Consider the following 19,279-nt stretch of genomic DNA (forward strand, 5'->3'; position numbering starts at 1 on the left):
GGGCTATCTGAGCTGAGTATTGTCCTTTAACCCTTCTGGGCCAGTGTGGGGTTTGGCCATCCCATTGCATTGTCCCCTATTAATTTAACAAATTTCAAAATGTCTTAGGCTAGGGCTCCTAATGGCCACACATTGTCAGCACCAGCCCCCTCTCCTATCAGCCAGCCAGACAGGAAGCTAACCTCCAACAATCAAATTAACCCAATACCGTGATTTTTCCATCAGTGGGGAGGCAGAAGCAGACATTCCCCACTTCTGCCTCCTTGTGGTTGGCCAAATCTCAGAATGGGGCTAATTTCAGGCTTCCCATGCAGTTGTGATTTACACAGGGGCTTAACATCGTAACATAGCAGCTCAACAGGTATTATTTGAACTCAGTACTATCACTCTGCATGACATGCATTTTTCAGCATGTGGCCATGACATCACATTGAGACATGCAACAATTTTTGCATAGTGCCGTGATATCTTGACATCATGCTCATTTCACATGGCACTGCAACACTGCATCAGAATGCAGCACTGTGACATCATCCTATGTTAACATGGTGCTGCTGTGACATCATCCTATGTAACTCAGCACTGGGCTGTGATGCCAGCCTGCTTCAACACAGCCCTGTGGCAAGGCACCGAGACGTGGTGCTCCTGAAAGGCAGCCCCCGCGAGGCTGGTTATGGTGTTGTTACCCCAAAATCTTTGTAAGGAATAATAAGGAGGTGACATATACAACAGGTTTGACTCCTACCAGCATCTATCAACTGGGAGAATTAGAAATCTGTGTGCCTCCCACCCATGTTGCATTGAAATAAAGGATAGAAAAAATATAACCTTAAATAGAAAGAAGATTTATGAAGGGATAGATACAACTGGGGGAAGATTCACTATGGGGAACACTACAAATACTCACAAATAGATTCCAACAAGGGGCATAAAGCCCAGACCCTTAAACTGTCCCTTGGTTAAACTAATAAATTCCCGAAAAATAATTACGGTCTCTCTCCTAGCTGCAGAAGGAGGGCACCGACAACTGATGGTTCGTCTCAGGATCTCTGGAACATCGGAGGATCTGGCGCTCTACTGCCAAAGCAGGAGATCAACAGATCTGAGCTGATAGCAAAGCCTTCACTGGATCCTTTGGTGGATTACAGGAGTCAGGTAAGTATCAGAGTCCTTGACAGATGTTAGTAGCCGGAGTCTTGATCCGATGCTGTGCAAAGAACCTGGACGTGGCTGCCTCGATGGTGGACAGCGCCTGCGTCACCACTGACAGTCCCTTGTACGCTCTCCGTGGTGCACATTCCTGAGGCGCACGCTGACAGGCCCTGCCCCCAAACGGTTCCAGCCCGTTCCCTGTCCCTCAGGTTCCGCGAGGGAAACAGAGTTTTGGTGGGAAAATGCCATGAAGAAAGGGTACCACGATGGAGTTCAAACCCTTCCTATCATATGCACCATCCTGAATTTCCGAACTCCATTTCTAATTGCAGCAACATTCATAACGGAATATGACCCTGTACCACAATCACCGTACAGTGCCATTTAAAGCCAGCCCCATTGCTCTGCATTGCGATGCGGAACCAGGCTCTGCCAATGCAGCACCGCAGCGGGCCCAGGCAGGCAGGCTGGGCCCGCCCTGGGCCTGGCTGCAGGGTCAGCACTGGGCAGTGACCTGCGCTTTCACATGCGCGGCCTCATCCCTCAGCAGGGAGCCGTTATAACCGTTGCTAATAGGGTGAACAGGCAGCAAATGTGAAAAACGGGAGAAGGGGTGGGGGGGGCAATAGGAGCCTATATAAGAAACAGACCCCAAAATCGGGACTGTCCCGATAAAATCAGGACACCTGGTCACCCAGGCTGCGAAACGCCTGGGACACGAGCAGGACCTGTGCGCATGCGTATCGCTAGCCCCCGTCATCCCTCTCTCGCGTTGGTCTTTCCCCTGTTCCATTTCCAAGAAGACGCGGGAAGAGAAACCGCCAATAGGGGGAGAGCTCCCCCAGACCACGCCCCGAACTCTATCTCTGCGGCTAGGCCTCTGCCGCTCCGCTGGCACCGCCCCTCGGCTCGCGCATGCGCGGTCGGCAGGCGTGGCCTGGTGCTGCGGGCTCCTATGAGCAGGCGCTGGCGCTGGCGCTGCTCGCCCGCCGCCACCGCGGTGCTGAGGGGCCTGGTCGGCTCGGCCTTCCTCTGCCTGGCCAGGGCCATGAGCCAGTGCCGAGCCCCGGCGCCCTGCGGGGCGGGGCCCGCGGGCGGCGGCGGCTCCTCCTCCGCCCGCCTCAGCCCCCCTTGGCTGCGGCTGCCGCAGGTGCCGGGCGCCGACCCCTGCCGGACCAACGACCTGTTGCTGCTGCTGCTGCCGCCGCCGGAGCAGCCGCCGCCGCCTCGGCATCATGTCGTCTATTTCCCGGGGGACGTGCAGGTACCTGCCCGGCGGGCGGGGAGGTGGGCCGGGGGGGCCGCTGCCCCGGGCTCTTCCCTCCCCCAGTGCAAACTCATGGGGGCGGGAGGCGGAGGTGGGGCCGCCTCCTGCCCCTCTCCCCCGGGAGGAGGAGGAGGAGGAGGAGGGCGGCGAGGGCAGACCAGCTGCCCCAGGTGTGTTCTCCCCCCATAGAGCCCCCGGGGGCGGGGGGGGGGGGTTTAACCTGCTGCCCCAGGTGTGTTCTCCCTGTACTAATAAAACCCAAGTTAAACCAACTATTGCAAGGAGGGCAGAGTTTTGTTATGTTGGGGCATTTTCAGATTTGCTTAGCGTGCTGCTCTCCTAGCTCCTGTCAGTGTGTCCATTAGAAACAGTTAATACCCACAGCAGGTGTTAATACAATGCAGGAAGCTAAAGGCATGCTGTCAAGTGGGACACTTGGGAATGTTGCTGCTGTTTGGGCAGGACAGTGTCTCTAGCCTCTCTTTGCCAGAAGCTGGGAAGGGATGATGGGATGGATCACTTGATGATTACCTGTTCTGTTCATTCCCTCTGGGGCACCTGACATTGACCACTGTAGGAATACAGGATACTGGGCTAGATGGACCTTTGGTCTGACCCACTATGGCCGTTCTTGTGGCTAGCATTATAAAAATGCTGCTAGAGAGAAATACAGTCCTGTCCATTAGCATGGAATATCAGTGTGCTTATCTTACATAGTATGCATTACAACTCAGTGTTTAAATATATTGTTTCAGAGTAACAGCCGTGTTGGTCTGTATTCGCAAAAAGAAAAGGAGTACTTGTGGCACCTTAGAGACTAACCAATTTATTTGAGCATGAGCTTTCGTGAGCTACAGCTCACTTCATCGGATGCATACTGTGGAAACTGCAGCAGACTTTATATACACACAGAGATCATGAAACCATACCTCCTCCCACCCCACTGTCCTGCTGGTAATAGCTTATCTAAAGTGATCATCAAGTTGGGCCATTTCCAGCACAAATCCAGGTTTTCTCACCCTCCACTCCCCCACACACAAACTCACTCTCCTGCTGGTAATAGCCCATCCAAAGTGACAACTCTCTACACAATGTGCATGATAATCAAGGTGGGCCATTTCCAGCACAAATCCAGGTTCTCTCACCCCCTAACCCCCCTCCAAAAACCACACACACAAACTCACTCTCCTGCTGGTAATAGCTCATCCAAAGTGACCACTCTCCCTACAATGTGCATGGTAATCAAGGTGGGCCATGTCCAGCACAAATCCAGGCTTTCTCACCCCCCCCCCCCTTTTTTTTTTTTCTTTCCCGGGGACACACACAAACTCACTCTCCTGCTGGCAATAGCTCATCCAAACTGACCACTCTCCAAGTTTAAATTCAAGTTTAACCAGAACGTCTGGGGGGGGGGTAGGAAAAAACAAGGGGAAATAGGCTACCTTGCATAATGACTTAGCCACTCCCAGTCTCTATTTAAGCCTAAATTAATAGTATCCAATTTGCAAATGAATTCCAATTCAGCAGTTTCTCGCTGAAGTCTGGATTTGAAGTTTTTGAGTTTGTGTGTGTGGTTTTTGGAGGGGGTGAGAGAACCTGGATTTGTGCAGCCATTTGAGTGGTTTACAGTCACTAACAAATTCATACTCACAACCTATTTTCTGAGGTAGTGAAATATTTATTGCACAGGTGGGGAACTGAGACTCAGATTGAGGCCCTGATCCCGCAAAGGCTTACCCATGTGTTTAATGTTGTCTCTGAGTAGTCCTATTGACTTCAAAAAGAAAAGGAGTACTTGTGGCACCTTAGAGACTAAGAAATTTATTTGCATGCATCCGATGAAGTCAGCTGTAGCTCACGAAAGCTTATGCTCAAATAAATTTCTTAGTCTCTAAGGTGCCACAAGTACTCCTGTTCTTTTTGCAGATACAGATTAACACGGCTGCTACTCTGACTTCAATATTTCTATGGTGAAGAAAGCAGAAGAGTAACTTTTTGTTACGGAAAAAAAACCCTTTTCCTCCTTCATAACCAGCATGGAGCGCAAAAACTGCACAAACACAATTTTATCTTACTTTTTAACCTTTTAAGGTTTGTGACTGTGCAAAGAAGCATAGACTTTGTCCTCTGTAAACTAGATCTGGCTTATCAAGATTTGTGTGTCATTTCTCTTGCATTATCCTTCATGAAAAGCTAATCAGTTCTATTCCATTAATAGAAATAGGACTGTGGAACACCACACATAGTTCTCGGAGTTGTTTTTGTTTGCAGTATTAGCAAGGTGGATATAAGTGGACTGCATTAACATCTGAAAATGAAATGAGACTGATGATGTCTTTGATTAGTTTCCTGTGCATTTTTATACTTAAAGTGATGTTACATTTTAAGTTTTAAGGCCAAAGTATAATGGTGAATTAGTATTTTTGTGAGGCTGAATATAATTTAATGTAATCAGTAGTCTACAGAATCTTAGCCTTTTGAAGTGGGAATTCACCAGAACACAATAAATATCAACACTTGAAGACTGAATGTTGTATTTGGGTAATATTTTGCTATAATGTGTGCAGTGAGCAATATCTTTTCTTTAAGACTTGTTTAAGTTTACATATTTTACTTATCAGAAAAAAAAACATGCTTCCCATTTGGAGATTAACCTCATTCTGTGATCCTGGATCAGGGGTGAAAGTAAGTTAGAGGACTTACCGGTAGGCCGGAGTCCTGAGCAGGGGGCATGGCCTCAACCGGAAGAGGCAGGGTCTTAAATCCCCGGGCCCTTTAAATCTTGATTTAAAGGGCCAGGGCTCCAGCTGCGGTAGTGGCAGCTGGGAGCCTGGAGCCCTTTAAATCACCCCCGAGCTGCCAGCTGCAGAGGCGGCTGGGAGCCCCAGGGCTTGGGGGTGATTTAAAGGGCCCAAGGCTCCAGCTGCTGCTACTGCAGCAGAGACCCGGGCCCTTTAAATCACTGAGGAGCTCTGGGGGCTCCCGGCTGCCACCGCTACCCCTGGGCTCTGGGCTCCGGCAGAGCTTTAAAGGGCCTGGGGCTCTGCTGCGGTAGCAGCTGCCCGAGCCCTTTAAATCCCTGCCTGAGCCCTGCTGCCCGAGCCCTGGGATAGCAGTGGCCGGGCTCCATCGGGGATTTAAAGGGCCCCGGGGCTCCAGCTGTTGCTACTGCCCTGGCCCTTTAAATGCCCACTGGAGCCCCACTGTGGCTATCCCAGGGCTTTGGCAGCAGGGCTTGGGCGGGGATTTAAAGGGCCGGGGCAGTAGCGGTGGCTGGAGCTCCGGGGCTCTTTAAATCCCTGCCAGATCCTACCCACCCCTACCCCGGGCAGCAGGGCTCAGGCGGGGATTTAAAGGACCCCGGGGCAGTAGCAGTGGCTGGAGCTCCGGGGTCCTTTAAATTCCCGCTGCCACTACCCCAGGGCTTTAAATTGCCCTCTCGGAAAGCCGGTCCTGGTACAGTGCACCGGCTTACTTTCACCTCTGTCCTGGGTGTTGAATGTCTCAAAGACATACTTTTCGAAAGACAATCATGTATCCCGCTCTAGCAGCCAGACATAGCCCTTTCCATAAGTACTTGTGCTAGAGAGTCTGAAACAAACCGAGAGTTAAACCTTTGCTCACCAGAAACACTGCACTCTTACACCATAGTAATGTATTGTCTGTCTTGTTTCTTTCAGAACTATCGTGACGTTATGGTCTGCCATCCAGAAAACTTTCAATGGGAGTGCTGGAGTTTAGAAAACATTGCTACCATACTCGCTCACCGATTCCCTAATAGTTATGTTTGGGTTGTAAAATGTTCCCGTATGCATCTGCACAAATTCAGCTGCTATGATAATTTTGTGGCAAGCAATTTGTTTGGAGCACCAGAACACAGCAGTGACTTTGGAGCTTTCACACACCTTCATGCATTGCTAGTTAATGCATTCAGTGTCACCCAGAACATTTTGCTGTCCCAAAAGAGTATGTATAGTTTCAACAAGGATGCAACAATAGCAAAATCGGTTCCTACTACAAATGGCTGTCCAGCATCAGAGAGAGAGAGAAATTGGGAACATTCTGATAATTCTGCTATGAATTTTGGTACACCATCTGTTATAGGTGACGCATCATTTACCTTGATTGGCTTCAGTAAAGGTTGTGTGGTTTTGAACCAGCTGCTTTATGAGTTAAAAGAAGCTAAAAATGACAAGAACACAGATGCCTTTATAAAAAATATAAGAGCATTTTACTGGCTGGATGGTGGTCACTCTGGAGGAAGCAATACTTGGGTTACTGACCCGGAAGTGTTGAAAGAATTTGCAGAGACAGGAATTGCAGTTCATGCTCATGTTACACCTTACCAAGTGTTTGATACAATGAGGTCATGGATTGGGAAGGAGCACAAGAAATTTGTGCAGATTCTTGAAGAATTTGGTGTGCAAGTAGATAAACTGCTTCATTTTGCAGATGAAGTCCCTTCCTTAGATAACCACTTCAGAGTTCATGAAGTATTTTGAGACTTTGAATACACATCCGTGTACTGTATTCTTTGCAAAAGCACTTTTGACATAAGTCTTGTAGTGTTGACTTACCTTTTGTTTTGCGCTGACGGTCTCTACAGAAGAGTACTAAATCCATTACAGCGTGTTAATCTGTGTGTGTATATATATAAATTCATGTAGTGTAAGAAGGGGCTTGGCAAGAGAGCCTGTATGCCTGTGCTGATATTCCTATAGCAAGAGGGAGCATATGACTCTTGGAAAAAAGTAACAACTGTCCATATATAGATGTATTTTTCAACATAACAGGTGGACATTTTTGTGTAAAATGTTTGTATTTAATCTGAAGCTGATTTCTGTGGCCAAAATTTTCAACCCTACTGCTGCCTGAAGTTAGGCTCCTAAGTCATATATTACTGTCAGTAGGAGTTGTAGGTGCTCAGTACCTCTGAATGTCAGGCCACTTTAATTGGGAAATCTAATTTTGACCTCTTCCAGTAGAAGAAAGCAATCTTTTAGCTTTTTGGGATAAAGGAAAAAATGATAGTTGGAACAGTCCTGGGTATATACTTCAATGCAAATTGTACTATTTGGATAGTTTAAATCTGCTAGTTCTGTAACTTTCCCTAAATGAAGCAAAAGTACAAATGACATTTACTTCTGGAATAATGGTGCCAATCTATTCTTCCTAATAGCCACAGAAAGGGCAAGGTGCTTATGAAGTTCCATTAACTAATTGTTAACCATCTGCCAGCGAGTAGCCTTTCATTTGGGGACTAGAGAATATTAAACATATAGGTATAATTTTTAAAATGACCAAGAATGCTTTCTAGTGTTTAGTTTACTATTGTTTCAACATTCCCTAGTCATATTGAGGCTTGACTAACTTTTACAACTCGTATGCTTTGACCATAACAGTTACCTGTGAGGTGTGTCAATCCAGTTGCATCTGAAACTGTTGGGCCCTTTTTGAAATTTGTAACAAATGGCTGTTCATCTAAATCAAGCCATGAAATATATTGGATGCTGGTATATATTGCAAGTTATATGATAAATTCTAGAACATGTTCTTAATTTCACAAGAATTTTGAAAGATCAGTTTGTAGAACCATGATTGTTAGTATACTGCACACACAAAAAAGCTATATAGCTGTATTTTCAGAAGCATAATTTTCTATGCAACTTTTTTCTGACCAAAGTGCAAAACTAGACAAGTACAAAGGATGCTGTCAGCTAGTGTAGGCACAAAATTTGAATGTATTTCAAAACTACAAGATGGGTGAGGGATTGAATCTATTGCCTTACATGTCTCTTTCATGTTTATCCAGGCGATAAATGAATCTTGGAAGCTTGGAAAATCATAACCCTAAAGATAGCCACAGCTGTTGATGAACTAATGGTGGTTTGAAAAAATATTTTTGTCTAGAAGTGTGTAAAAACAATTGAGTTACAATAACCCTTGGTTGTGAATATGGAACTACCAAAAGTTAGTGTGGGTCTACTTTGAAAAGTGATAATGTACAAATTGCGCCATACTCAACTCGTTTCTTAATGGGGGTTATAGCTGCTTGCTGAGGGGACAGTTTTTACTTTTTCCTCCTTTTAGCTCTACAATGCTGAAAGAAGGAGCGGGATTCTTTTTTCCTCATGCATCATCACACAATTGTTTAATTTCCACTCAACCTCCAGTGGTCTTGCACATGGGTAGCTCTGAGGTTATATGGATGTCGAACATAATTCGGCATGGACATATCTTACTGGTGGTAGCATGCAAGAATGAAAAATCCCAGCTAGACTCCAGAGAACTCTTTTTTTACTTAGCGCAATTGATATGGAAGCAAGTGAAAAACATTGCACATTAAATACCATGTTTTACAGAGCCACTTTTCAGAGTAAAACTACCTGTTAAGGTTAAATCTGAGGCTTAAATGTTTGCTCATGAGTGAACAAAAAATTAGCCTATTCAGTAATTATAGATTAAAGTGCTTTAAACAATGGAGAAAATTATAGCATATAGTATATAAAATGAATTCATAATCATTAAACTTTCCACAAGGATGTGATATCCAGCTTCTGCTGCTGTTCAAGTTTCTTTGGAGGCTTTAGCCAGCACTACCCCTTGACTATCTTTTCAATACATTTTTAACAACCCTTCTTTATATACACATTCCAAAATAGAGGATTACCCCTGGTAGCACTCTTAACTACACAAGAAGTGGGAATCAGGGTTTTTCTATTTGAAATATATGCTTTAAAGACAAAACACACATTTTGTAGACTGTTTAATAAAAATCTACCAATTGAGAGGTCTTAAGCAAATCATCCATGCTTAGACTGAAAAATACATCTTATGCTCCTTACTGGTCTGGGGTGTGTGTGTGTAGTGAAGAAACTTTTCCAAAGTTGTGCAGATATTAATCTTAGTACACAAAGAAAAGAGAACTGTCTAATCTGTAATAGGCACATTTCAAAACAATATTCAGTGCTAGCCAAAGTGGAAAGTTTCACTTTTAAGAGGATATTACAAACGTGTGAGAAGAGCTATTTATACTGTTTGGCAGTACACTCAAGGTGTCTGGATGGTTGTCCTAAGTAAATCGGAATCATCAGTACAACAGAAGTGGCTTACAGTAGTCGGTACATTTGATCATATTATAGTTTCCATCTTTAAGAGTGGTTCTCATTCTAAGACTTACTATTTGTCCCTATTTTTTTCATTTGAAATATTTTGGCTGTTGTATTTTCACTTTCTCTAGCCAGTTGCAGTGTTCTATTGGACTGTGCCTCTCATTCACTTCAGTGCATGCTAAAAATAATATGTGCAAACATTATGGAAAGTAAATAAATATTTTTATGGGGGAACCACCTCAGTGTGAATGTAAAAACTAACTGTATTAAACAAGGAATCTGCAGTTAAGTGGGATGAGGTATACTTTATTGTGGATTTCTGGAAATCTGTGTTTATGTACTGCTTATATCGAGTGTTGTCAAAGTGGCTTACTTAAGAAAGGCATAAGACGGTCTGCTGTTTGTCGTGAGGGACAGTAAAATATTTCTCCTCATTGTATATAGTAGAATGCCCTTTAGAACAAGACTCAGCTCTGTAAAACTGTCAAGGTTCCTCATTACCTATTTAGTGTAGAAGTGTGTATACTTTTAAATCTCTGGAACCTTCGCTGTAGCAATTTTTTTTATCCCCCTTTGTTTTACTGATACAGCATCAACATGTAAGGATATGTGTAAAAATACTGCTAAAACATTAAATTTGAACACTTATTTGTATTTGTATCCACTTAATTATTCCATCTTTTATTTAAAAAATACTCTAAAAGTGACTGACTAAACCATAAAACAGTCAAGGATTCTATTAGTGCTTTATACAAGTGTAAATGTAACAGCGTAGGTTTGTCCTAAAATTGAATTTAAATTACGATGGAATTGTGGTACGGCAGGTTAAGCAGTGGAACTATACTACTTTGTTCTACGGTAACCGTTTAAAGAGAGAAGCTACCTTATGAGAAGTGGTCAGATAATTAACCAGTGTACAGCAGTACAGGCATTTTGATCATTTAGATACTGTTTCTAAATACTGTAATGTACATTGCAGGCCCCTTGCAGTGTTCCCACGCGTGCCGCCCCCCCCCTCCCCTTGGGTTCCCTAACTGGGTCTTGGTTTTTCTCCCTACCCCTGCTCTGCCCTGGGCTCTCCATCACACCTTTCTTGTTCAGCCATTCCCAGTGTCCACCTACCACTCACAGTGGATTCTTCAGCTCGGTCTTTTTAGCTCAGTGTCTTTGAATGCCTCTTGTTTCTGATTTTGTGGCAGAGGGTGGATAAAGTTTCAGATCTACTTTCTCTACCATTTATAATTTTGTATGCTGTTGTGATATCCCTCCTCTGTCTCTTCTAAACAGTCCCAATTTCTTTATGGAAGATTGTCTGTCCAAGGAATTCTCCGGCTGTACACGCTTTGTGGATTGGGGGAAGGAGGAGTATGGAAGTGTGTAATCACAGATCTATAGGCCGAGTCCCACCCCTGCAAACTGGGCTTCATCGCATGGAGGGGTTGTGCAGTCTCTGCAGCTGCTGCATGAGTACGCTCATTCTTACTGCTAGCATGAAGTAGTGCTGACAGTTCACTGCTGCTGTAGCTCACTACTAGGCTGACAAGATACCCAGTCTAATCCTACCTCTCTGTTCTGCTACCAGGACCCAGAGGGGGCTACTTACAAGATGAAATCTTAATTCATTTTAGCTTAGCCATGCTACTTCTCTCTTACCTTTCCTCCATAAACACCCACAAGACTGCTTACCTCACAGTATGTACTTTTAAAGAGATGCATTCAGCTTTCAGGAAAAATACACACGGGGTGGGAATATAATGGTGCCGTCTTGTCCTGGGTGCTTAAGTTTATCCTTGTGTTTCTGTTTTGTTCCTCTGCATCCATTTTTCTAGCAATCCTGAGTAATTTTTTTTTGAGAGGAGGGTGGTTATATTCCCTTTCATATCGTATTTTTTATGATATCTCAGTATAGCCCCAAAGGTTATTGATTTAAGCAAAATGAAAAATCTTCCCTTTTGGCCAGACATGATAGAACTGTGGCAAAAGAAGAGTCAGCTTCAACAAATGGTGATACATCAGGGGGCAATTACCTGAGAATTTGGATTGGGTGCTGATACTAAAGAACTTTGGAGAGAGTTCTGATCTTTACTTGCAAACAGCATAATGTCTCCAGTGACCTGCTTGTGTAGCAAGTTTGATGCACCAAAAGTTCAAAATAATGGCATTAGTAAATCCATTTACATGTCATCAACTGGGAACCAAAAATGTGATTGCTTTTTATCTTTTCAAAGAACCCCAGGTTTTTGTGATCTGTGATTAGCTTAGTTTGCTTACTGCTGAATTTAGCTCATTTTGTACCTTACCTATTCCAAACAAAACTCAAGTGGAGAGAGACCACAGTACAAATATAATTGCCATTCTTAATGTTGAAAAGGAAGCATCTTTATGAAAGATGCGTTTGAAAAAAGTCCTCCTCTAATACTCTCTCCCTTCCTTCATGTTCTCTTGGGGGAGGTACCGTGAGTTTATTGAACTGAAATAGAGGATTAACGAGATCAGAGCTTAGATGTGAGAGCTGTAAGCAGAGATCAAGAGGAGGTTCCTCACTGTGCCAGCTTTCCAGGATGGCGTTTTCCACACCAGCTTCATACAAGGAAGCAAAGTCCTGAGTGGAGTGGGTGAGCTGGGATTTTTTGAAAATAGTTGTGCCTTTCATTTGCCTGGTATGAGGTTTTGCTTTTTTTATTCTTCTCCAGCTGATAATAAAATGTTTTCCCATCATATCTGAATTGTAAAGGGACACAGTTAAAAGTAAAAAGAAAAGGAGTACTTGTGGCACCTTAGAGACTAACCAATTCTAAGGTGCCACAAGTACTCCTTTTCTTTTTGCGAATACAGACTAACACGGCTGCTACTCTGAAACCAGTTAAAAGTAAAATATATTTGAGTCCCTCTGAGAACAAACTCTGTGCATCTCATATTAAACAAGAGATTCACTTTGGTTATTTCCTCAAATCTTGTCCTAATATTTCAGAAATTATGTAATTGAAGCTACTGCATCCTTTGCTGTTTTCCTGTTCAAGAAACATGCCATATATACAGTATAAATACTTTACTGGATGAACTCAGAAAACCTTGATTCATAACTCCCTAAATCACATTCCCAATGTTGTTAGCTAGACTGAATACATAATTCAGAACTGAGTGTTCATCTTTTTTATTTTAATTCAAATGTGATGTAAAAGTTACTGTTTCCAAAAATTGTCACTAGTGAAAGTTATTTTTCCCCAAGCTTTGGGGGGGAGAGGGAGAGTTAATTCCATCCAAATTGTGTTCTAAAATGCAACACGCTTCATTAGCAAAGATTTAGGGATTCAGATAGACTTTACAACCTAAATACACTTACTTTATGCCAGAAATGTAGGACAGTGACATTGATTTAAACAACGACAAGTGACATTTTATTTTGATTGAACTGAAGTCTATTAAACCCTAATTAAAGTTTTATTTTTTTTATTGGGGGGGGGAGGAGAAGTGGGAGTAGAGGAAGAGTTACGTGTGGAAGTATAATTTACATGACTAATACATAACTTCAAGCAGTAATTTAGTGCCAATTGAATGGCACTTAATCACCACACTTTCTGATTAACATTTCTAATGAGAGCTTTCTAGTGGTTTTAATTTAATCATTCAACACAGTAGGGGCTCACAAATGTGAAAGTATATTAGGAAGTTGTTAAGCATTCTGTTAATAAGATCAGTTGAAATCACTTTATGGAAATGTTAACCCATTCCACAAAGGTAACATGGACCAGATTAACAAAGGAGTTCAGTGTCCAACAGCTCCCATGAGCCCTGACTCTATAAAGGAACCCTATCCAGGAACACACTTAAGCATGTGCTTAAGTGCCTTCCTGAATTGGGACCATTGAGAACAGTGGCTGTGAGATGAGCACTTTGACCACTTCAGTTAATAGCCTAAATGAGAGCACAGCTCTCTTGCAACTCTGCACTAAAGTTGTAGGTGCTGTGGCTGTCTTTTTCAAAGTGCTCATGCTGTTTTCTCCTTTGTGGTACTAAGTTTATATTCCATAATAATATAAATGATGTAGTAACAAGCATTTCATTACTGCAGTTCCCACCACCATCCCTCTACTAGTCATGATATTTGAATTTTAAACAGATCTAAATTACTAATACCCTTTAATCTAGAAGAAACCCTTTTAATTGACTATATTCAAGATGAAAGTCTTGTCGTGGATAGTTGACGCCATGCTTTGTGGTGGAGTACGCCTTTTCTCTCTCAAAAAAACTCAGCTCCCTGTTTGTTTCCACCCATGCACCAAGTGTTCTCTAGGAAACATGCTCTTAGTCCAGCAATGGCTTATCCGTCAGCAGCACAGCACTTTGGTTCTCAGGCGCATTTCTGATGTACAAACTGGCTCTGGACTGGTTTAATGGAAAGCTCTCCTAGCTGTTCAAATAACACTTTCCATGTAAACAGGCAGGTCTATGGTCTTGTTTTCTCAGGCTCTCTCTCATCCTTCTGAAGTCTCCTTGACTTCGGTCACTCTCTCAAAAGATATCTCACAGAACAGTAACACTCCTTTCCACTTCTACGCTACATTTCAGACAAAGAACTCAAAGCACTTTGCAAACATCAAGCCTCTTTAAGGTATTATCTCTATTAAGAAATGCCTTCACAACACAGTTGCCAACTTTCATGTGGTAAATAAGCACCCTGACTTTCACAATAAGCCAAAAATCAAGCTAATCCCATTTCAAAACAAGGCTAAAACAAACTAATCCCTAAGAACCCTACACTATGTGACTAGATCCCCCCCGCCTGCCGTCTGGGACTGTGGTGGGCCTGCTGTGAACTCTTGATTCTCTCCCCGCCCTTGCCCTGCTTGCCGGGAGCTGATCAAAAATAAAAAGGTGCAAGCCCAACAAGCTAAAAACTAACCAACAAGCAAGTCAAGCCAAAAACAAGCCCAATTTCTGTGTTTTTTTTCATGGGTTTGGCATGTCTGCTTCACAATTGTCTGAAAACAGTCATGTGATGAGTCAGCACCTTTGTTTATGATCTGTCAAAGGGCTGGTCTAGAGTTTTTGTACAGATTTAACTATATAGATTTAGAAACTGCAGCCTCTAATGTGGATGCAGTTATATCATATTCTACTTTCAAGGTCTCCATTTCAAATATAAGCGAACATTTCTCTCTTCAGAGTTTAAAAAAAGGGTTTTGTTTTCTTCTCACAGATTTTGAGGGGAGCTCTTCTATTTGCTGTTGTCTTGTTCCTTTTAGCACTGGAATACCAGACTTTTCCAAATTGCTGTCACCAAAGCAAGTGTTACTGCAAAGTTTACCAAAATTTGATCTAGGGACTAATGCAGCAGGCACCCCAAAACTGGGGAAAGGCAAATCAGGGTCCTTTAAATCCCCTGATGATTTGCCTGTCGGGCAGTGGGTTTTAACCTTTTTGCATTTTCAGAGCCCTAAAAAATTTCAAATGCAGGTGCAGAACCCTTTGGAAATCTTAGGCGGAGTTTGCAGACCCCCAGGGGACTGTGGACCACAAGTCGAAAACTACTGCTCTGGGGGGATTTTCAAAGGAGAGGCTACCACATGAAGTTAAGTCCATTCCAGCAAAACTTCCCTTCGCCAGCCATTATTGCTGGAAATATGTTGAGTTTCTGTAATGAAAGCTTTCAGCTTGGCCTCTGAAACACAAAAATCCTTTCACAGCAAAAATTGTCAGTTACGATACAAATACACATTATTGCAGGTGATACCCTGTAATTTTTGTCTGAGCATAGTACCATATGGACCAGCAGGGTGCTTTGCATGAACAAGCTGTTCTTTTGTCTTAGTGTTTCCAACCTGCTCTAAAATGTTAAATAGGAATGTGTTAACAACACAAACACCAGAAAAAGAAATAGTCTGCTCTCAGTCCTTGTTGCTCTGTCCCTCTCTGTGAGGGAGTAACAAGTGTCAAACCTTGCAGCCAGAGACCAGGATCTATCCCCCACACCATTATCTGTCTCAAAAATAAGTTGGATGAAGCTTACATGTATTTGCACAGCAAACAATTTTTGGAAATTGTAGGATTTCATTTATTCTTCCCATTTTGATTAGCAGAATTTGCACTTATTATTGATGTTGGCCTGTGGGTTGAGCCCTGGCATACAAGCTACATTGTAGGAAATACACTGCCACTGGGTGCTGTGCATCTGTAACATATTTAGCCTATGCAGTGCATTTACTAGATGTCCAGAGACCTAAACTGGAGAAAACACATTCACACTCAGGGATTTGGGAAGTGACGTCTGTGTACAAAGAGTAAACCACAAACCTGCCAAGTAATTATTTTTGAACTGGGTGAAATAAGGGACATTGGTACTGTTAACAGAGTTTAGTATAAGGGCCACTCTGGGTAAAATCCAGCTTGCCTTACTTATGCTAGTAGCCCCACACCAGGACTGCTTGTATAAGTGAAGCAAAAAGAGTTTCATGCTAAGCACTGAGAAGGGCTCCACCTATTTGTCTACTTCTGATATTAAATGTTTTCATGACTTGTTTGGGTAACACCAAGGGTCAAACTCCAGTCCTATCAACAGCCATTGAAAACAATTTATACCAGAAAAGATAGGCAGGGGAGATGAATATATAAATGTCTGTTGGACATTCCATGACATGAGGTTTTTATTTCATTTTTTAAAGCGTCACATTGATCAGCCAGCTCAATGCTTTATGATGGGTAGTTTAGATAGCCCATGCTAATAGTCTGACATTTATATTTTGACATGCATGTTTTTCATTTGATTTTTCTTTTCCATGGCAATTGTGCTAAGAAAAATATATAATGTATAACACCTATAATCAAGAGTTGCCCTTTGTAATCCTACCAAGGGTAAATATTGTTTTAAATTCTTTCCAGATGTTGGTTTGCAATCAAATCAGTTACATTTAAAATGTCAATCACCAACTTTGTTGCAGTGTAACAAAACATAAGGGGGTGGCCAAGTTTTGACTGGTGTTTTGGGGGTTGCCTACATTCAACTATCTCAACTTCACCTTCTATTATGACAGTGTCATCCATCTTTATGGCTGTGTTATATGCTATTTGAAGTATTCTTTGTGTAGTTATGTTGGAAAAATTAAAATGTTGGCAAATACCCAATCACAGAACTTTCTGGTTTATTGTGGCATAATTCCATTTTGCTTTGGGTCCCAGAAGGCCAAAATCCCACACAACACTAACGTGACCACTTCCCAGCGTATTATTTTAGTAACTGTGATGTTAGGTTGATGTATATTCAGGAATCATCTTAGCTTGAAGTTATTCCTTGAACATGTTGCACCTAATCCACCACTGCACTACTCCAGTTTTACACCAACATGAGATGATGAAACAAACTCAATTTACTTCTACATAGTAGCTTCAGGATTTTCACAACTAGTTGTGTTGTCATCAAATAGAAGACAAAAAATGCTCTCAGATGTTAGGCCTAAGAAAAGGAATGATCACTGCTTCATAAAAAGGAAGATTTAAGATACCAATTCAAAATGGGACCATGCAAGCAGTGGTAAACTGTAAGCTTTTCCACTGACCTGCCTGGAATTGTGGGTAATCTCAGACCACAACACGATTGGCACACTCATTGGCAATGTCTGTAGAGAGGCCATAAACTACAGAGCCCATAGAGAGGGAATGACTCATCCCTAGAGAGCTCCACCAGAACAGGGGAGGGGGAGTGTTGCCAGAAGCAAGGGGACGTCATCAGTTTCTATTTTTAAATATAAAAACGTAATGGTGCCACTTTAAGAAAGGTTTGTGGACAGCATGTTTAAATGAATCCTTTTGTGTAAGACAAATAGCTGCATTTACTACAGCCTTTAGTTCACATATTAAAATATTCTGTGCCCTGACCCAAACTTCATGCTATACTAAACAAGAGAATTATTTCAAACACTGCACTGGGCCATCTCAGCCCTTGATTGCAATGAAGTTACATATAGAATTAATTTGGCCCAATTTTGGGGGGTTACAATTTTTATTTATAATAAAAGCCACGGAAGAAAAATACTTCAAAACTGCATCCTGAATAATTGTGGCCTAGAAGCCACTACTGCGTGCCTTTACAGTAACTAGTACTATAGAAAATCTTAACACCCCCACCAGCGGGGACAGCATCAGGAGAAAGGGTGTTTCAAATCCACAGGGCCCTTCCTTCTCTTCTATTGCCCAGTCCCAAAGGGCTGTCCCCCATAAGACTATTGTCCTACCCACAAACTGTGACACTCACAGATCAGTAACATGTTGACCGCTACTTCCTTCCTTATGAATTACTATTTGCATTACTGCAGCACCTAGAGGCCCCAGCCATGGCTTTCCAGCTCAGGTGACCAAAGGAGGACACTAATCACTATGTCAAGTTCGATCTTCCTCCTCAGGTATATCTGGCCAGCAGAAGTCAGAATGACCTACTGAGCTGGGCAGGGAGGAAGGAGGAACAGTGCAGCCCCCTGCACCTCTGTGGGCTGGCATTCTGGAAAGCTGCTAATGGTTGGCTGAGAGCAAGTTAAGCCTGAATTATCAGGCAGAAAACAGGTGGAGCTTGGCCCCTAGCCTGACACTGCTTTCTCTTTCTCCCCACATCCCAAAGAGGCCTCAAGGATGCTCTGTACACCCTTTCCAGGGATCCTTTGCTCCAATCTGCGAGAGTGCTTGAGCCCTTTCCCAGTCCAATGCCTGGATGCACAGATCCTACCTTAATTTCTCCCTCCCACCCCCACATAGATCTGTGCAGTCCTTTTAACTATAGAAGTGGAAATTGAGAGGAATCAAGTGTTTGTGTTCTCAGGTTGCAATTCTGCCCTTCGTATGCATAACGTATGCACATCAAGATCGCCCGGCTGGTTATATTCATGCCTATTCATTAGGATGGCATTGTGCCCATACACATGGTGGGAAGTTATTTTCTCTAAGTTACAGCTGCCAACAAAAATGGGTTTAGATGAATAATCTGCACAGAGTTGCAAGGCCCAGCTTCTGCAGGAAGCCCCTGTTCTGTGCCTTAGTGCCACATCCCTCTTTAGTCCTGCTAACAGCTTTTGACAAGTCACAATTCTCAACCCTGTTGGAAGCATCGGACCGATCTAAATGGCAGATAAATGCCAAAACCTCAGCTAGTTCTCTTACGCTGTAAGTAGTAAAATAGAGATATTTAAATGGACAATGGCAGCATGTCATTTGTCAGATGTCACCTTATCATTCAGCTTACAAAACAAGAGCAACATTATAGCTCCATCCACCTGGAAGCAACAGGCTTGTATCTCAGGAATGGAGTCCACTTGCCAGAGGCTACTTCTATTCATATAGTCACACAATACATCTCAACTACTGGAGGGTTCTTGAAGTGCTCCCAATGGATTCCATATTTATGACAATATTACCAGGGCCTTCCTTCCAGCAAATCCCATAGCTGTAGAATAAAAACCTCACCCTGATTTATCAAGTACTGTACAACTGGCTGCTGTTAGCAGTGATGCAGTTTGGTGTAATAGCAACAGCTGTGGCAATAGGGCTCCTGATATAATAAAACTATGCAAGTTGGCAGGTTCTTTTCTTCAAGCTACAGCATGAATCTAAACTTTAAAAAACTCTGGCATAAACTTTGCCTGTAGTTTTTTGCTGTCCTGTGGGTGTCTGTGATGTGGGTGTCTTGGGGAAGTTGGGTGGATACTCTGTGTCTGCTCCCATGCTGTTGCTCATAGGAGTTACAGAAGCATTAAGAGGAAGATCT

General features: G+C 43.0%; 1 protein-coding gene across 1 annotated transcript; it reads left to right on the forward strand.

Moving 5' to 3' along the window:
* Positions 1-862: 862 nt before the first annotated feature.
* Positions 863-10,167, forward strand: LOC311528529 (mitochondrial protein C2orf69 homolog). Its single transcript, XM_084643668.1, has 2 exons — positions 863-2,416; positions 6,100-10,167. The coding sequence occupies exons 1-2, from the start codon at positions 1,889-1,891 to the stop codon at positions 6,919-6,921; spliced, it is 1,350 nt and encodes a 449-aa protein (XP_084499794.1). The 5' UTR covers positions 863-1,888; the 3' UTR covers positions 6,922-10,167.
* Positions 10,168-19,279: the final 9,112 nt, after the last annotated feature.

The sequence above is a fragment of the Lepidochelys olivacea genome (genome assembly GCF_965140295.1).
Source record: "Lepidochelys olivacea isolate rLepOli2 genome assembly, chromosome: 11".
Classification (NCBI taxonomy): Eukaryota; Metazoa; Chordata; order Testudines; family Cheloniidae; genus Lepidochelys; species Lepidochelys olivacea.